This window comes from Staurois parvus, unplaced genomic scaffold (genome assembly GCF_062004578.1).
Source record: "Staurois parvus isolate SC_StPar_1 unplaced genomic scaffold, SC_StPar_1.0 ptg000154l, whole genome shotgun sequence".
Classification (NCBI taxonomy): Eukaryota; Metazoa; Chordata; class Amphibia; order Anura; family Ranidae; genus Staurois; species Staurois parvus.
Genome location: NW_028317950.1, coordinates 10,785,448 through 10,799,414, shown reverse-complemented (window position 1 = coordinate 10,799,414; position 13,967 = coordinate 10,785,448). Strand labels below are relative to the sequence as shown.

The following is a 13,967-nucleotide window of genomic DNA, read 5'->3' as shown; positions in this document are numbered from 1 at the left end:
TTCTATTTAAAACTAAAATGCATGGCATCCATACTTGGCCTCTGTTGTGATCACTGTGCCCAGGCCGCTCAGCACTGCATGAGAGTCAGCTGGAACATGAAGGAAAGCGCTTTTCTGCTCAGCTGACTCTGGCAGCAGGGGAGAGAAGTAAATGAGATGGGGGATGATTGGGAAGAATGGATAGCTCTGCACTCTGCAGTGGACTCAGTGGGGCAATGAGCCAGAGAACAGGCAGGGGCATAAGCTGAGGGATCTGAAGTCTGTACATGCATGTGTCCCACATAGCGATGGATGGGATTGAGAAAGTGAACACAGCAGGATAAGATAGGAAAAGGCAAAACGGGAAACGATGGGGACGGTAAGGGCATTAGAGGGGTCAGACAGAGAGGAAGGAGGAGAAGAAAATAATAGTGGTGGCAGATTCAACTACTAGTGAAACAAAAACACTCTAACTTATGAATTAACTTCAAGAGAAAATGAAACCATGCTGACAAAACATTATTATAGAGGATTTATATAGCGCCAACAGTTTGCTCAGCGCTTTACAATATAACGGGAGACAATACAGCAACAATACAGTTCAATACAAGAGGGATAGGAGGGCCTGATCCTGGGAGCTTACAATCTAGGATAACTCTAACTAACCTTTTATATTACCAAGGATGTGTGAAGAAATATCACCACCAGGATAAGATTAACAGAAGGAAATGGTGAGTCAATAATGCCATGTTTTATAGCTACAGGGACAATCCAAAGTATACATTTTATCTGGGATCACTTTCCGTTATAGAAAGGTTCATCATGTTCTTACCTGTGACCAAAGTGACCACTCCTTTCATAAAAGCTTGTGACTGACATGATGCATATCCTGACAAGCCCTGAAAGAAATAGTGTCAGTGAGTATATGAGTGACATTCACTGCGCTGCAAATCAATTATCTGTCAATGGCGTAAGTGATGTTCTCATGTTATTCAAATATTAAAACCCAATTCCAGCCGAACTGCCTTTATTTTTTAGTTCTGATTGAGTTCAAAATTGTCAAGCCCCTAGGGAAGATTGTCCCTGTTTACTGATCCTTGTGACACCCATACATGAAATGGGGAATGCAGTTATCATCAGAACAGGAGTAAAAAAACAAAAGTATCTGAAGTTATACCTACAGGAATTACCAAAAAAAAAAAAACAGCCCTGCAGTGGGCAAGATGTCATAGATACTGACTCTCAAAAATCGCATATTTACCAGTACATGGAGTCCGTCGCTGTCCAATTTTTCTCACAGTTGGGGGTCCATGGAACTACCAACTTGGATTGGGGAGCTGGCTGTGACTTCCTACTGAATCAAAATTGGCTCCCCATTGCGCGAGATCATGTGACAAAGAAGAGTGCTTAAACTTCGATTAAAGTAAATATTACAGTTTATTTTTTATTCCGTAAATTTAATGATCATTTAGCTTGCACTGCAGGGGGACACTACTGCTCATCTCATGAATGCACCGTACATTCATTTTTTTTTTTCCTTTTTAAAGCCTCCCCCCCCCCCCCCAGATTTTGTGAGATCTTAGGGGAAAGTTTATCTTTCTTAAGAAGAAGAATGTAATGTCATATAGTGCATGTGCAAGAGCAGTGTGAAATCATGTGCTCCCTCATGCACAATATGACAACACATGATCTCTGTTCATCGATGACATTGCTTTTTCCAGGGGCATTAGTGCGGCTATGAGCTCTGGCATGCTCAGACATGAGTACAAACCGGCCACAAAGCTGTCAAAGTTGACAGCCAGTTATAGGCAGCGAACGCATTCCCCCCGACCCTCAGCTGCACACATATACATGCGACTGCAGCATGGGAGATTCTTCCACTGCTTACGATTGACTGTCTGCTTTGAGAGCTTCCTGATGGGATAACTCAGGCAGGTTTGTACTCGTGTCTGAACATGTCTCAGCTCATATCCTTGGACATCTATGGCCTTCAGGGAAGCCAGGAAGTGGACACAAGAAAGGTAAGTACTGTAAACCAATAAAATACAGTGTTAGATGACTTCACATCACCATGTAAAGATGCATGGGGAAAGGGTCTGTTTAATGTACCAGACCGGAAGTGGGTCATTAATGGAGGCAAGTCAGTGATGCTGGGATCCCCATTCCCACCTGCCCCAGCATCCTTCCTTGAAATAGTTTAGAAAGCCAGGGGGCAGTAAGGAGCACAGTGGTCACATTATTAGTAGCCAGTCCCCCCCCCCCCGCGTTGTTTGTAACAGCTAGGTCTTTGTGCTGAGAGAGTGCAGCAAGTGTGCTCTCAGCACATAAACAATGGCTACCCAGCGAAGCATTTTTGCACTGTGTGGGTGCTATATCCCACCGTTTTGCTGCTGTACATACACTAACTGGCCACTGTATTAGGTACACCTGTTCAATTGCTTGGTAAACAAATTGCTAATCAGCAGCAATGCATCTAGGCATGTAGATGTGGTGAAGACAACTTGCAGAAGTTCAAACTGAGCATCAGAATGGGGAAGAAAGGGGATGATATAAGTGACTTTGAACATGGTGTGGTTGTTGATGCCAGACGGGCTGGTCTGAGTATTTCACGAACTGCTGATCTACTGGGATTTTTACGCACAACCATCTCTAGGGAAATCGAGACTCATCAGAACAGGCAATATTTTTCCAATCTTCTATTGTACAATTTTGGTGAGCCTGTGTGAATTGTAGCCTCCGTTTCCTGTTCTTAGCTGACAGTAGTGGCACCCGGTGTGGTCTTCTGCTGCTGTAACCCATCTGCTTCAAGGTTTGATGTGTTGTGTGTTCAGAGATGGTGTTCTGCATACCTTCTAGATCTATGTTTATATTCAACCCCCTAGGGGCCAAAGAACCTAATTGAAGAATCCACTTTGTCTCATTGTGTGAGATCGACTTCCTCATATCACTGCGCCAATGGGGTTCGACCCTGTTGATCCCACAGAATTGTCCGTGACAACGCCTTGTGGGAAGGTGAAACACGTTGACGTACCTTCCGGTTCCGACTCTGTACGTGTGACGTCATATCTGCTGGAATTGTCAGAAGGGCTATTGGAACAAGTTTAAGGAGTCCTGATTTATTTACAAAAAGGCTTTATATTCAGTTATAAAATGTGAGTGCATTTGGAGCATCACTTGAGTATTAAAAGTTTTTTTAACAGTATTACACTATTTTGGTATCCTTTCTTTTGCATTTTTCATCCATCCATCCATGAGAATGAATTCGGGGTAAACTAAGGAGGAAGCTTGGAGGAAGTTAGGGATGGATCATCATCTGTGATTTGGGAGGCATAAAATTCCATGAAAATTGGTGTCTAACCACCTTATGTGAGTGTAAGGAAGGCTTTTTTTTTGGCACTTTATATATTATTTTTATCGTTATATAGTAATATACATTTGGCATCTTTTCTTTCATGAATCATCGCTATATGTGGAAATACCTGGCAAGGAGAGTCAGTGAGAAATCGCTTAAAGCGTATTACAACATCTGAGGATACCACACCCCATGTCAGGGTCCCCCCCATCACTCCCTCTCTTCCCCATTGCATGTCCCTGCGCCCACACATAGCCCACACAGAGTGGTGAGATGGGCGCCAGGGATCTGCCCCCTGCAGTGAGGTTCGCACCCCGCTGTGCCTGCATGTGGATTTCATACATGCAGGCCACCTGGGTGTCTCCCCGCGCCCCCCTCCCTTTGTCTCGGCGGGCACATTGCAGCCCTGAGGTTCCCGCGCTCAACGCCCGGTGGAGACAAAGGCCGCGCTCACTGTGCATGGCCGGAGTGAGGCGTGGGGCTTGTTGCCCCGGAAACCCGACGCCAGGCCGGCCGTTGCAAGCAGGAAGCATCCTGCTTAGGCGATAAAAGACAGGGGAGTTCGTTCCCTGCTCGCGTGAGAGAGTGCTGTGAGAGGTCTGAGCTGCGGCCAGACCCTACAGCCAAGACCCTGCAAGCTGAGTGCCCCTGCAAGCCTGTCTTCTGTGGAGTGCCCCTGCAAGCCTGCCTGCTGCTGTGTGCCCGGATTACTCATTCCCTGCAAGCCTGCCTTCTGCTGACTGCCCTAGCAAGCCTGCCTGCTGCTGTGTGCCTGGATTACCCATTGCCTGCCATCCTGCTATGCCCGGATTCTCTTTACCTGAACTGCCCCTCTGCTGTGTGCCTGGATTACCCATAGCCTGCCCCTCTGCTGTACCCGGATTCTCTTTACCTGAACTGCCCCTCCGCTGTGTGCCTGGATTAAGCATTACCTGCCTGAACTGCCCCAGACTTACCCTTGCTGCACCGATCAAGTGTCCCAAATCCCTCAATAAAAATCTTGTGTACCCACTGTTCTCCACGTGTGTTCTGTCTCGCCTACACCTCCATCACACCCCACCTGCAGGCTTGTCTTTTTGTCTCTTAGGGCTCGTTCACACTTGGCTGTTTTACCAATGCTTGGCAAACGCCCCTATAGTGTTTGGCAAGCGTTGGTCCGGCGTTTGCGGAGCGGTTTTTAACGCTCGGCAAACGCCGCATGCGCGGTTTAGCGGCAGTTGCTAGGCATTTGCCGAGCGTTAATAACGCCCCACAAACGCCTATAATGCAGTTTGAGTGGTGTTACCGCTCCGCAAACGCCAGCTGGGCGTTTGTGGAGCGGCACCATAGACGAGAATAGGAGGCTTCAACGCCTCCTGACTCAACCAGAGTCGTCCGTTTTGCCGCTACGCAAACGCTCCCGTTAGAACAGCACCATGTGCTGTAATGTGCAGAATTGGCAGAGGCGTTTGGGAAGCGGTAAAAACGCTTCCCAAATGCCTCTCTGCCGCCTGCACACAACGCTAGTGTGAATGTAGCCTTAAAGCTATATTAGTTCAGGAGTTCACAGTATTTGGCGAGAGTGGATGAACTGTTTTTTTTCATTGAAGATGTGATCATGCTGGAAAATGTATGAAGTTCGAGCTACAGTTCTAATAAAAAAAAATTTTTAACAAATTTTTGGGACATTGGACTTTAATATATATTTTTTCACATTTTTATTATTTGTTTTATTTGCGCTGTATCACTTCTATGAGTATAAATTGAACAGATGTATCTAATAAAGTGGCCGGAGAGTATGTGTTGGGTGGTTATAAAGGAGTTAGGCTGGGTTCAAACTGACACGGTGCGGAATTCGCAGTGTTTTCTGTGCGAATTCCGCACTGCATCAGAATCGCACTCCTTTCATGCAAATCAATGCGGGTGTGTATTTTAACAACACCCCGAAATCGGTCCCTAAAACATGGTGCAATGTACAGAATCTGATTGCATAGGTGTGAATACCCATGCAATCCGGATTCTAGTGCGGACCCAAAAAAAAAGGGTCCTGCACCTTTTTGGTGCTGTGCGATTTGAGCCATACAAAATGTAAGACTCCAATCGCACCACACACAAATCGCATGTGATTTGCACAAGAATGCGGTGCGGTTTCTGTGCGAATCACATGCGATATAGATTGTAAGCTCCCAGGATCAGGCCCTCCTATCCCTCTTGTATTAAACTGTGTTGCTGTATTGTCTCCTGCTATATTGTAAAGCACTGAGCAAACTGTTGGCGCTATATAAATCCTGTATAATAATATAGTGCACCGCATTAGTGTAAACCTAGCCTTAGGACTCGTTCACACTTGACTTTATTTCTAACTCCTGCCAAACGCCCCTAAAGCGTTTGACAGGCATTTGGGAAGCGTTTTTAACGCTCCAAAAACGCCATATGAGCGGTTTTGAGCCGGTTAATAGGCATTTGCCAAGCGTTAAAACCGCACCACAAACTTCTATAATGAAGTTAAATGATATTAACGCTCTACAACCGCACCGCAAATGCCTGTCAGGCGTTTGCGGAGCGGCACCATAGATTTGAATGGGAGGCTTCAACTCCTCCTGACGCGACGCATCAGTTTTGCCGAGATGCAACGCGGTGCTAACGTTTCTGTGTGAACAGTACTGTGTGCTGCCATGTGCAGAATTTTCATAGGCGTTTGAGAAGCGTTAAAAACACTTCCCAAAAGCCTGTATGACACCTGCTAGCAAAGCTAGTGTGAACGTAGCCTTAAACTAATGACAGGTCCTCTGTGAGCCCTTGGTCTCATGACTCAGATTCCAAGAACAAGTCATCCTATCTCTGTATATCTCTACCCAGTGAGTGAGTCTACGGATATGTGGAGGTCACATTCCACAATGTACACTCAGCAACAGCAATGTGCCCAACCCCATACCACAGACTACATGTCTCAGCATACCTCATCCAGCCTGTCATCACCAAGTCCTACCAAACCCCCCCCCCCCCCGAGGGTTCACCGTACAGAAAATAATCTTTTTGATAATTAAAAAAAAAAAAAAAATTATATATATATATATATATATATATACACATACACACACTTTTAAATATCTATTTTATAGTTTGTGGGGTTTTTTTGCTTCTACTTTGCTTACAAATATATTGCAAATACTTAAAAAAATTACATACATACATATATATATATATATATATATATATATATTCATATAAAATAAATACTTTTAAAAAGTGTCTATATTGCATTCACTGTTTTCTATTTGATAGTTGTAGGTTTGCTCATGTAGGCATGTCCCCTGCTGAGACTCGTAGTTCCTGAGGATTGGGGTCCCTGTAATCTGCTGATAAATCTGCAATACATGTCCTCAGATAGCCCACCCACTCCACACACCGGATGCCTAGCCGCCACCTCATCGTCCACTCGCGATAAGCCCAGGTTCACCATCGAGCTGATCTCCTTCTCCGTACAATGCAATCTCTCCTTCAGTTACGGACGGGAACACTTCCGGGTTTCACTTTGATCTGTGGAGTCAGTGGGCAGCGCCACCAGAGGTGAGGAGGACACATTACTATAACTTCAGGGACTTGGGAGAAAATTCACACCATAAAATATTATTATTACAATATAAAGGGAGACAATACAGCAACAATACAGTTCAATAGAAGAGGGTTAAGAGTGCCTGCTCCTTGGAGCTTACAATCTAAAATAGGGTCATTTTTTGGCTCTCTGTACCAGGAAAACTAAAAAAAAATCGAGGGTGTTACACCTGCGCTGACAAAAGTGTTTTTTTTTTGCTCTAAAATGCACAATAAACACGGATAGTGCCTTAAAAGTGTGGTTGTAAACCTCAGATGTGAAATGCGAACAAAACCTAGCCCTCAGTAATGTACTTGTCACAATTAAGAGCAGAGGATTATTTACCTTATATGGAGCGAGCTAAATATAATATAATGCCTATAATAAAGCTTACCTATAGGTAAAATTAATAGCTCCTAAACGTGCACCGTTTGGGAGATATTCACGTTTTTTGACCCACATGGAAGAAAAATATATTTTAAAAATATTCTTCCCAAATATATTGACATATATTTTAAATGTCGCAATTTTTGCCATATTCAATATATTTCAATAAATAAATATATATACTGCATGTTGAAATGCGTTTTTATTAAAAAATATATGAAAAATATTTTTTTAAATACATTTCAAATATACTGTATGTCTTTAAAATTTCAAATCTACATTTTTGGGATGCATTTACAAATATATGTAAAAATATATGTTAAAATGAATTTTTAATATGTTAAAAAAATCTGAAGAATATATTTTTAAAAAATTGTTTTAAAAATATATATTTTTTAAATATATTCTTCGGATTTTAACATATTTTTACATATATTTGTAAAGGCATCCCAAAAGTGTAGATTTGTAAAGACATACAGTATATTTGAAATGTATTTTTTAAAATATTTTTCATATATTTTGTAAGAAAAACACATTTCAACATACAGTATATATATATACATTGAAATATGTTTTTAAATATAATGAATATGGCCAAAATTGTAGCATTTCAAAAGCTCATTAATCCGGAAGGAAAACCAGGTGAAGATGGAAGCCTCGGGAGGGGTGACAGCGCACCACTGAAGGGCTTCGTTTTAAGGCAAGTCCTTCATAATGTGCTAGTATGCGACACATACTAGCACATTATGACATTACCTTGCAGGGGATTTATTTATTTTAGGTGTGGTTTACTACCACTTTAAACCCTCCGTTTTTTAAAGCACTTTCAGCAGCCGCTGTAATCACTTACTGAGTATGCAGCTTCTAATCCTTGCCTATGTTCCAGTTTAAAATGACACTAATGCAGGCCATAGATGGGTTGAAAATCAGCGGATTTTCGCATCGTTAGTGGGTTAATTGGTCGGCCGTTTTTTCGGGGTTTTGGCACATTTTTTTTATTGGTAAAGTTGGAAAATTCGTGGCTGATTTTGATGATTGGCTGATTTTCCCAGCAATGATGGGCAAATCGGCCGATCATTTTACCGATAAAAAATCTGCGCATGAGCCGTGACCTGCAAGAAGGAGAAAAAGAAGAAGGAAAAGAAGAAGAATTCCAGTCCGCTATTATATTTTATATGAAAAGTCTTGCGGTTGCAACAATGTATCTATTTGTATCCGAATAAAAACATCTGTATCCAAAATGGATACAAATGGGTACATTGTTGCAACCGGAAGACTTTTTCATGTAAAATATAATAGCGGAGCTCTCTGCAAGGGACAGAAGTAAAAATGACGGCCATAGACGGGACGAAAATCGGCCGATTTTTTTTTTAACGTTGGTGGTAACATTGGCTAATTGAACGACCGTTTTTTCATTTTTTTTTTTTTAAATGGCCGATTTTTGACCCGTCTATGGCCTGCATAAGACTAGGTTCACACCTTTACAGTTTGCATTTGATCCATTTCTGCAGTGCGTTTTGCATTTTTGCACATGCATTTTTAATGCATTTTTAAATTTTTTTTCCAACTTGTTGCTGGGCAGATTAAAATGCAAAACGCGTCAAAAATGCATTTCTGCAGCGTCTCTATTGAAGTCTATTGAACCAAAAATAATATTTTGCATGACCTGACCCTTTCCAAAAAACGCATCGGGTGAAAACACGGAGATGTGAATGTGCCCCATAGGAAATCATGTTAAATGGACTGTAGTGCGTTTCTGCAAAACGCACCGCAAATCACTTAGGTGTGAACCTAGACTACAGTAAATATGTCTATACTTAAACACAAACAATGTCTATACTTACCTGCTCTGTGCAGTCATTTTGCACAGAGCAACCCCGATCCTCTTTTTTTGGGTCCAGGACTCCTCCCCCTCAAGCAGTGCCCCTAGGGAAAGCCGCTCACCCTGGGGGCACCGCTGCGTACTCGTCCCCGAGCCACTGCTCTATTTTTCCATAAGACACATAAAGCCATGCTTGCCCTCCCCCTGCTCTTTCCTCATTGGCTCACTGGCTGTGATTGACAGCAGAGGGAGTCAATGGGCTGCGGCTGCTGTCTCAGCCAATGAGGAGGAAGAGTCCCCAGACAGCAAAGGCTGTCGAGAACGTCACTGGATTGGAGAGGGCTCAGGTAAGGATGTGCACACAGAAGGTTGTTTACATTCATGCATAGGATACATAAAGGTAAAAGACCTTGAGCCTTTAAAACTACTCTATGCTGACTGCTGCTAGAGGTTTCCTGTTTTTGGGTGGCTCCTTTCTCTTGCAGCATCCTATAGAGCAGCGGTTCTCAACCTGGGGGTCTGACCCCTTTAGGGGTCGAACGACCATTTCACAGGGTTCGCCTAAGACCATCGGAAAACACATATTTCCGATGGTCTTAGGAACAGAGACACCGCTCCTCTGTCTCAGGCGATGTGTGGGCGGGATGATATGCTGCCGCTGTCACCTGGCCACACCTCTGGGATCATTCAACAGCTCAGCCTCCTCGCCGCTGATTGGCCACCGGAACTGTAGCTCAGGAGAGGCACACAGGCGGCCAATCACCGGCGAGGAGGTGGAGCTTGGAGAGGAGGAGCCGAGCGGCAACGCGCGTAGATCAAAGAAGATCGAGGGAGCTGCCGGAGCAAGTGAAGAGGAGAGCGGCCAGAGAAGGAAGACAGCTGACAGGCAAGTGCAAATTTTGCTGCTGCAGCCAGGTATGCTGCCTGTAGATGGGAGAGGGAGAGAGCGAGCCCAGGCTGGAGCAGGAGTCAGCAAGGTAAGTATCATTGGTGTCAGTGGGAGGAATAGTGCCCCATCATTTGTGTCACTAATACCAACGATGAGGCACTATTTCTCCCACACATACACCAACGATGGGGCAGTATTCCTCCCCCCACTGACACCAACGATGGGGCACTATTCCTCCCCTCACTGACACCAACGATGGGGCACTATTCCTCCCCTCACTGACACCAACGATGGGGCACTATTCCTCCCCCCACTGACACCAACGATGGGGCACTATTCCTCCCCCCACTGACACCAACGATGGGGCACTATTCCTCCCCCCACTGACACCAACGATGGGGCACTATTCCTCCCCTCACTGACACCAACGATGGGGCACTATTCCTCCCCCCACTGACACCAACGATGGGGCACTATTCCTCCCCTCACTGACACCAACGATGGGGCACTATTCCTCCCCTCACTGACACCAACGATGGGGCACTATTCCTCCCCTCACTGACACCAACGATGGGGCACTATTCCTCCCCTCACTGACACCAACGATGGGGCACTATTCCTCCCCTCACTGACACCAACGATGGGGCACTATTCCTCCCCTCACTGACACCAACGATGGGGCACTATTCCTCCCCTCACTGACACCAACGATGGGGCACTATTCCTCCCCTCACTGACACCAACGATGGGGCACTATTCCTCCCCTCACTGACACCAACGATGGGGCACTATTCCTCCCCTCACTGACACCAACGATGGGGCACTATTCCTCCCCCCACTGACACCAACGATGGGGCACTATTCCTCCCCCCACTGACACCAACGATGGGGCACTATTCCTCCCCCCACTGACACCAACGATGGGGCACTATTCCTCCCCCCACTGACACCAACGATGGGGCACTATTCCTCCCCCCACTGACACCAACGATGGGGCACTATTCCTCCCCCCACTGACACCAACGATGGGGCACTATTCCTCCCCCCACTGACACCAACGATGGGGCACTATTCCTCCCCCCACTGACACCAACGATGGGGCACTATTCCTCCCCCCACTGACACCAACGATGGGGCACTATTCCTCCCCCCACTGACACCAACGATGGGGCACTATTCCTCCCCCCACTGACACCAACGATGGGGCACTATTCCTCCCCCCACTGACACCAACGATGGGGCACTAATCCTCCCCCCACTGACACCAACGATGGGGCACTATTCCTCCCCCCACTGACACCAACGATGGGGCACTATTCCTCCCCCCACTGACACCAACGATGGGGCACTATTCCTCCCCCCACTGACACCAACGATGGGGCACTATTCCTCCCCCCACTGACACCAACGATGGGGCACTATTCCTCCCCCCACTGACACCAACGATGGGGCACTATTCCTCCCCCCACTGACACCAACGATGGGGCACTATTCCTCCCCCCACTGACACCAACGATGGGGCACTATTCCTCCCCCCACTGACACCAACGATGGGGCACTATTCCTCCCCCCACTGACACCAACGATGGGGCACTATTCCTCCCCCCACTGACACCAACGATGGGGCACTATTCCTCCCCCCACTGACACCAACGATGGGGCACTATTCCTCCCCCCACTGACACCAACGATGGGGCACTATTCCTCCCCCCACTGACACCAACGATGGGGCACTATTCCTCCCCCCACTGACACCAACGATGGGGCACTATTCCTCCCCCCACTGACACCAACGATGGGGCACTATTCCTCCCCCCACTGACACCAACGATGGGGCACTATTCCTCCCCCCACTGACACCAACGATGGGGCACTATTCCTCCCCCCACTGACACCAACGATGGGGCACTATTCCTCCCCCCACTGACACCAACGATGGGGCACTATTCCTCCCCCCACTGACACCAACGATGGGGCACTATTCCTCCCCCCACTGACACCAACGATGGGGCACTATTCCTCCCCCCACTGACACCAACGATGGGGCACTATTCCTCCCCCCACTGACACCAACGATGGGGCACTATTCCTCCCCCCACTGACACCAACGATGGGGCACTATTCCTCCCCCCACTGACACCAACGATGGGGCACTATTCCTCCCCCCACTGACACCAACGATGGGGCACTATTCCTCCCCCCACTGACACCAACGATGGGGCACTATTCCTCCCCCCACTGACACCAACGATGGGGCACTATTCCTCCCCCCACTGACACCAACGATGGGGCACTATTCCTCCCCCCACTGACACCAACGATGGGGCACTATTCCTCCCCCCACTGACACCAACGATGGGGCACTATTCCTCCCCCCACTGACACCAACGATGGGGCACTATTCCTCCCCCCACTGACACCAACGATGGGGCACTATTCCTCCCCCCACTGACACCAACGATGGGGCACTATTCCTCCCCCCACTGACACCAACGATGGGGCACTATTCCTCCCCCCACTGACACCAACGATGGGGCACTATTCCTCCCCCCACTGACACCAACGATGGGGCACTATTCCTCCCCCCACTGACACCAACGATGGGGCACTATTCCTCCCCCCACTGACACCAACGATGGGGCACTATTCCTCCCCCCACTGACACCAACGATGGGGCACTATTCCTCCCCCCACTGACACCAACGATGGGGCACTATTCCTCCCCCCACTGACACCAACGATGGGGCACTATTCCTCCCCCCACTGACACCAACGATGGGGCACTATTCCTCCCCCCACTGACACCAACGATGGGGCACTATTCCTCCCCCCACTGACACCAACGATGGGGCACTATTCCTCCCCCCACTGACACCAACGATGGGGCACTATTCCTCCCCCCACTGACACCAACGATGGGGCACTATTCCTCCCACTGACACCAACGATGGGGCACTATTCCTCCCACTGACACCAATGATGGGGCACTATTCCTCCCACTGATACCAACGATGGGACACTATTCATCCCATTGACATCAGTGATGGGGCACTATTCATCCCATTGACATCAGTGATGGGGCACTACTCCTTCCACTGACACCAATGATGTGGCACTACTCCTCCCACTGCAAAATTACAGTTATGAAGTAGCAACGAAAATAATTTTATGGTTGGGGGTCACCACAACATGAGGAACTGTATTAAGGAGTCGCGGCATTAGAAAGGTTGAGAACCACTGCTATAGAGTCACTCTTGTATGTAGGGACTAGAGTTTTCTCTCTATGTTTATCAATAGAAACACAAAGTCCTTTGCCTATGATGGAAAGGCACTGTCCTGCTCCGTATTCCCTACTCTCCACTCCCTTCTCTATGCTTATCTGTAAAAAAAATGGAAGTTTAGGGAAGCAGTATTGAGAGAGCAGGAGCCAGCAGCAATGAGTGTCAATAACAGCAAGTGTTGGGTAAGAATTTTAACAAATAGTTTACTGGGGAATGTTTATTTTATTGTGTTGAGTGTATTAAGGTATATCTAACTGCAAAACCTTCTTTTTTTTTTAATAGTGTAGAGAGGGATTAGAACACCTGTCAGGTTTTTATTGTTGTCTATGTCCCTGAAGTTAAAGAGATTCACCCTCTCCATTTGTTCTGGTGACCATTATCATCAAAAGTGAAAGTGATAGAAAATTCCAAAGTTTGGGCTTTCCCCAGAAGTGGTATAGAGGGCAAAAACTTTCAATGGAAACACCAGTTCTGTTGACAACCAGGGATTCCCTCATTTTGCAGGGATCTCCTCTCACTTTCTGTTCGGCTTTCTGTTCAGCTATGGGACTAAAAGTGAAGAGTAATCTCCCCAATGGGCTAAAGAAATGGGCTGTTCTCTATGTATTGCTTCCGTTGTGTGAAATCCCTGGTGTTCATGCCAGTCCCTCTGCTTTCCTATTAAAAACTGACCATTAGTATGG

The 13,967-nt window shown here is 46.7% G+C and overlaps 1 protein-coding gene across 4 annotated transcripts in view; it reads right to left on the bottom strand.

Moving 5' to 3' along the window:
• TMEM141 (transmembrane protein 141) overlaps positions 1–13,967 on the bottom strand; it is a 50,318-nt gene that overhangs the window by 20,525 nt on the left and 15,826 nt on the right. For 2 of the 4 annotated variants that reach the window (XM_089675042.1, XM_089675041.1), the window contains exons 2-3: positions 6,720–6,850; positions 812–878 (exon numbers count right to left, since the gene is read on the bottom strand). In XM_089675042.1, the coding sequence (XP_089531168.1) occupies positions 812–878; positions 6,720–6,773 (121 nt within the window). In that variant the 5' untranslated portion in view covers positions 6,774–6,850. The remainder of the gene's footprint in view (positions 1–811; positions 879–6,719; positions 6,851–13,967) is intronic. The other 2 variants (XM_089675040.1, XM_089675043.1) reach the window with 1 other exon arrangement.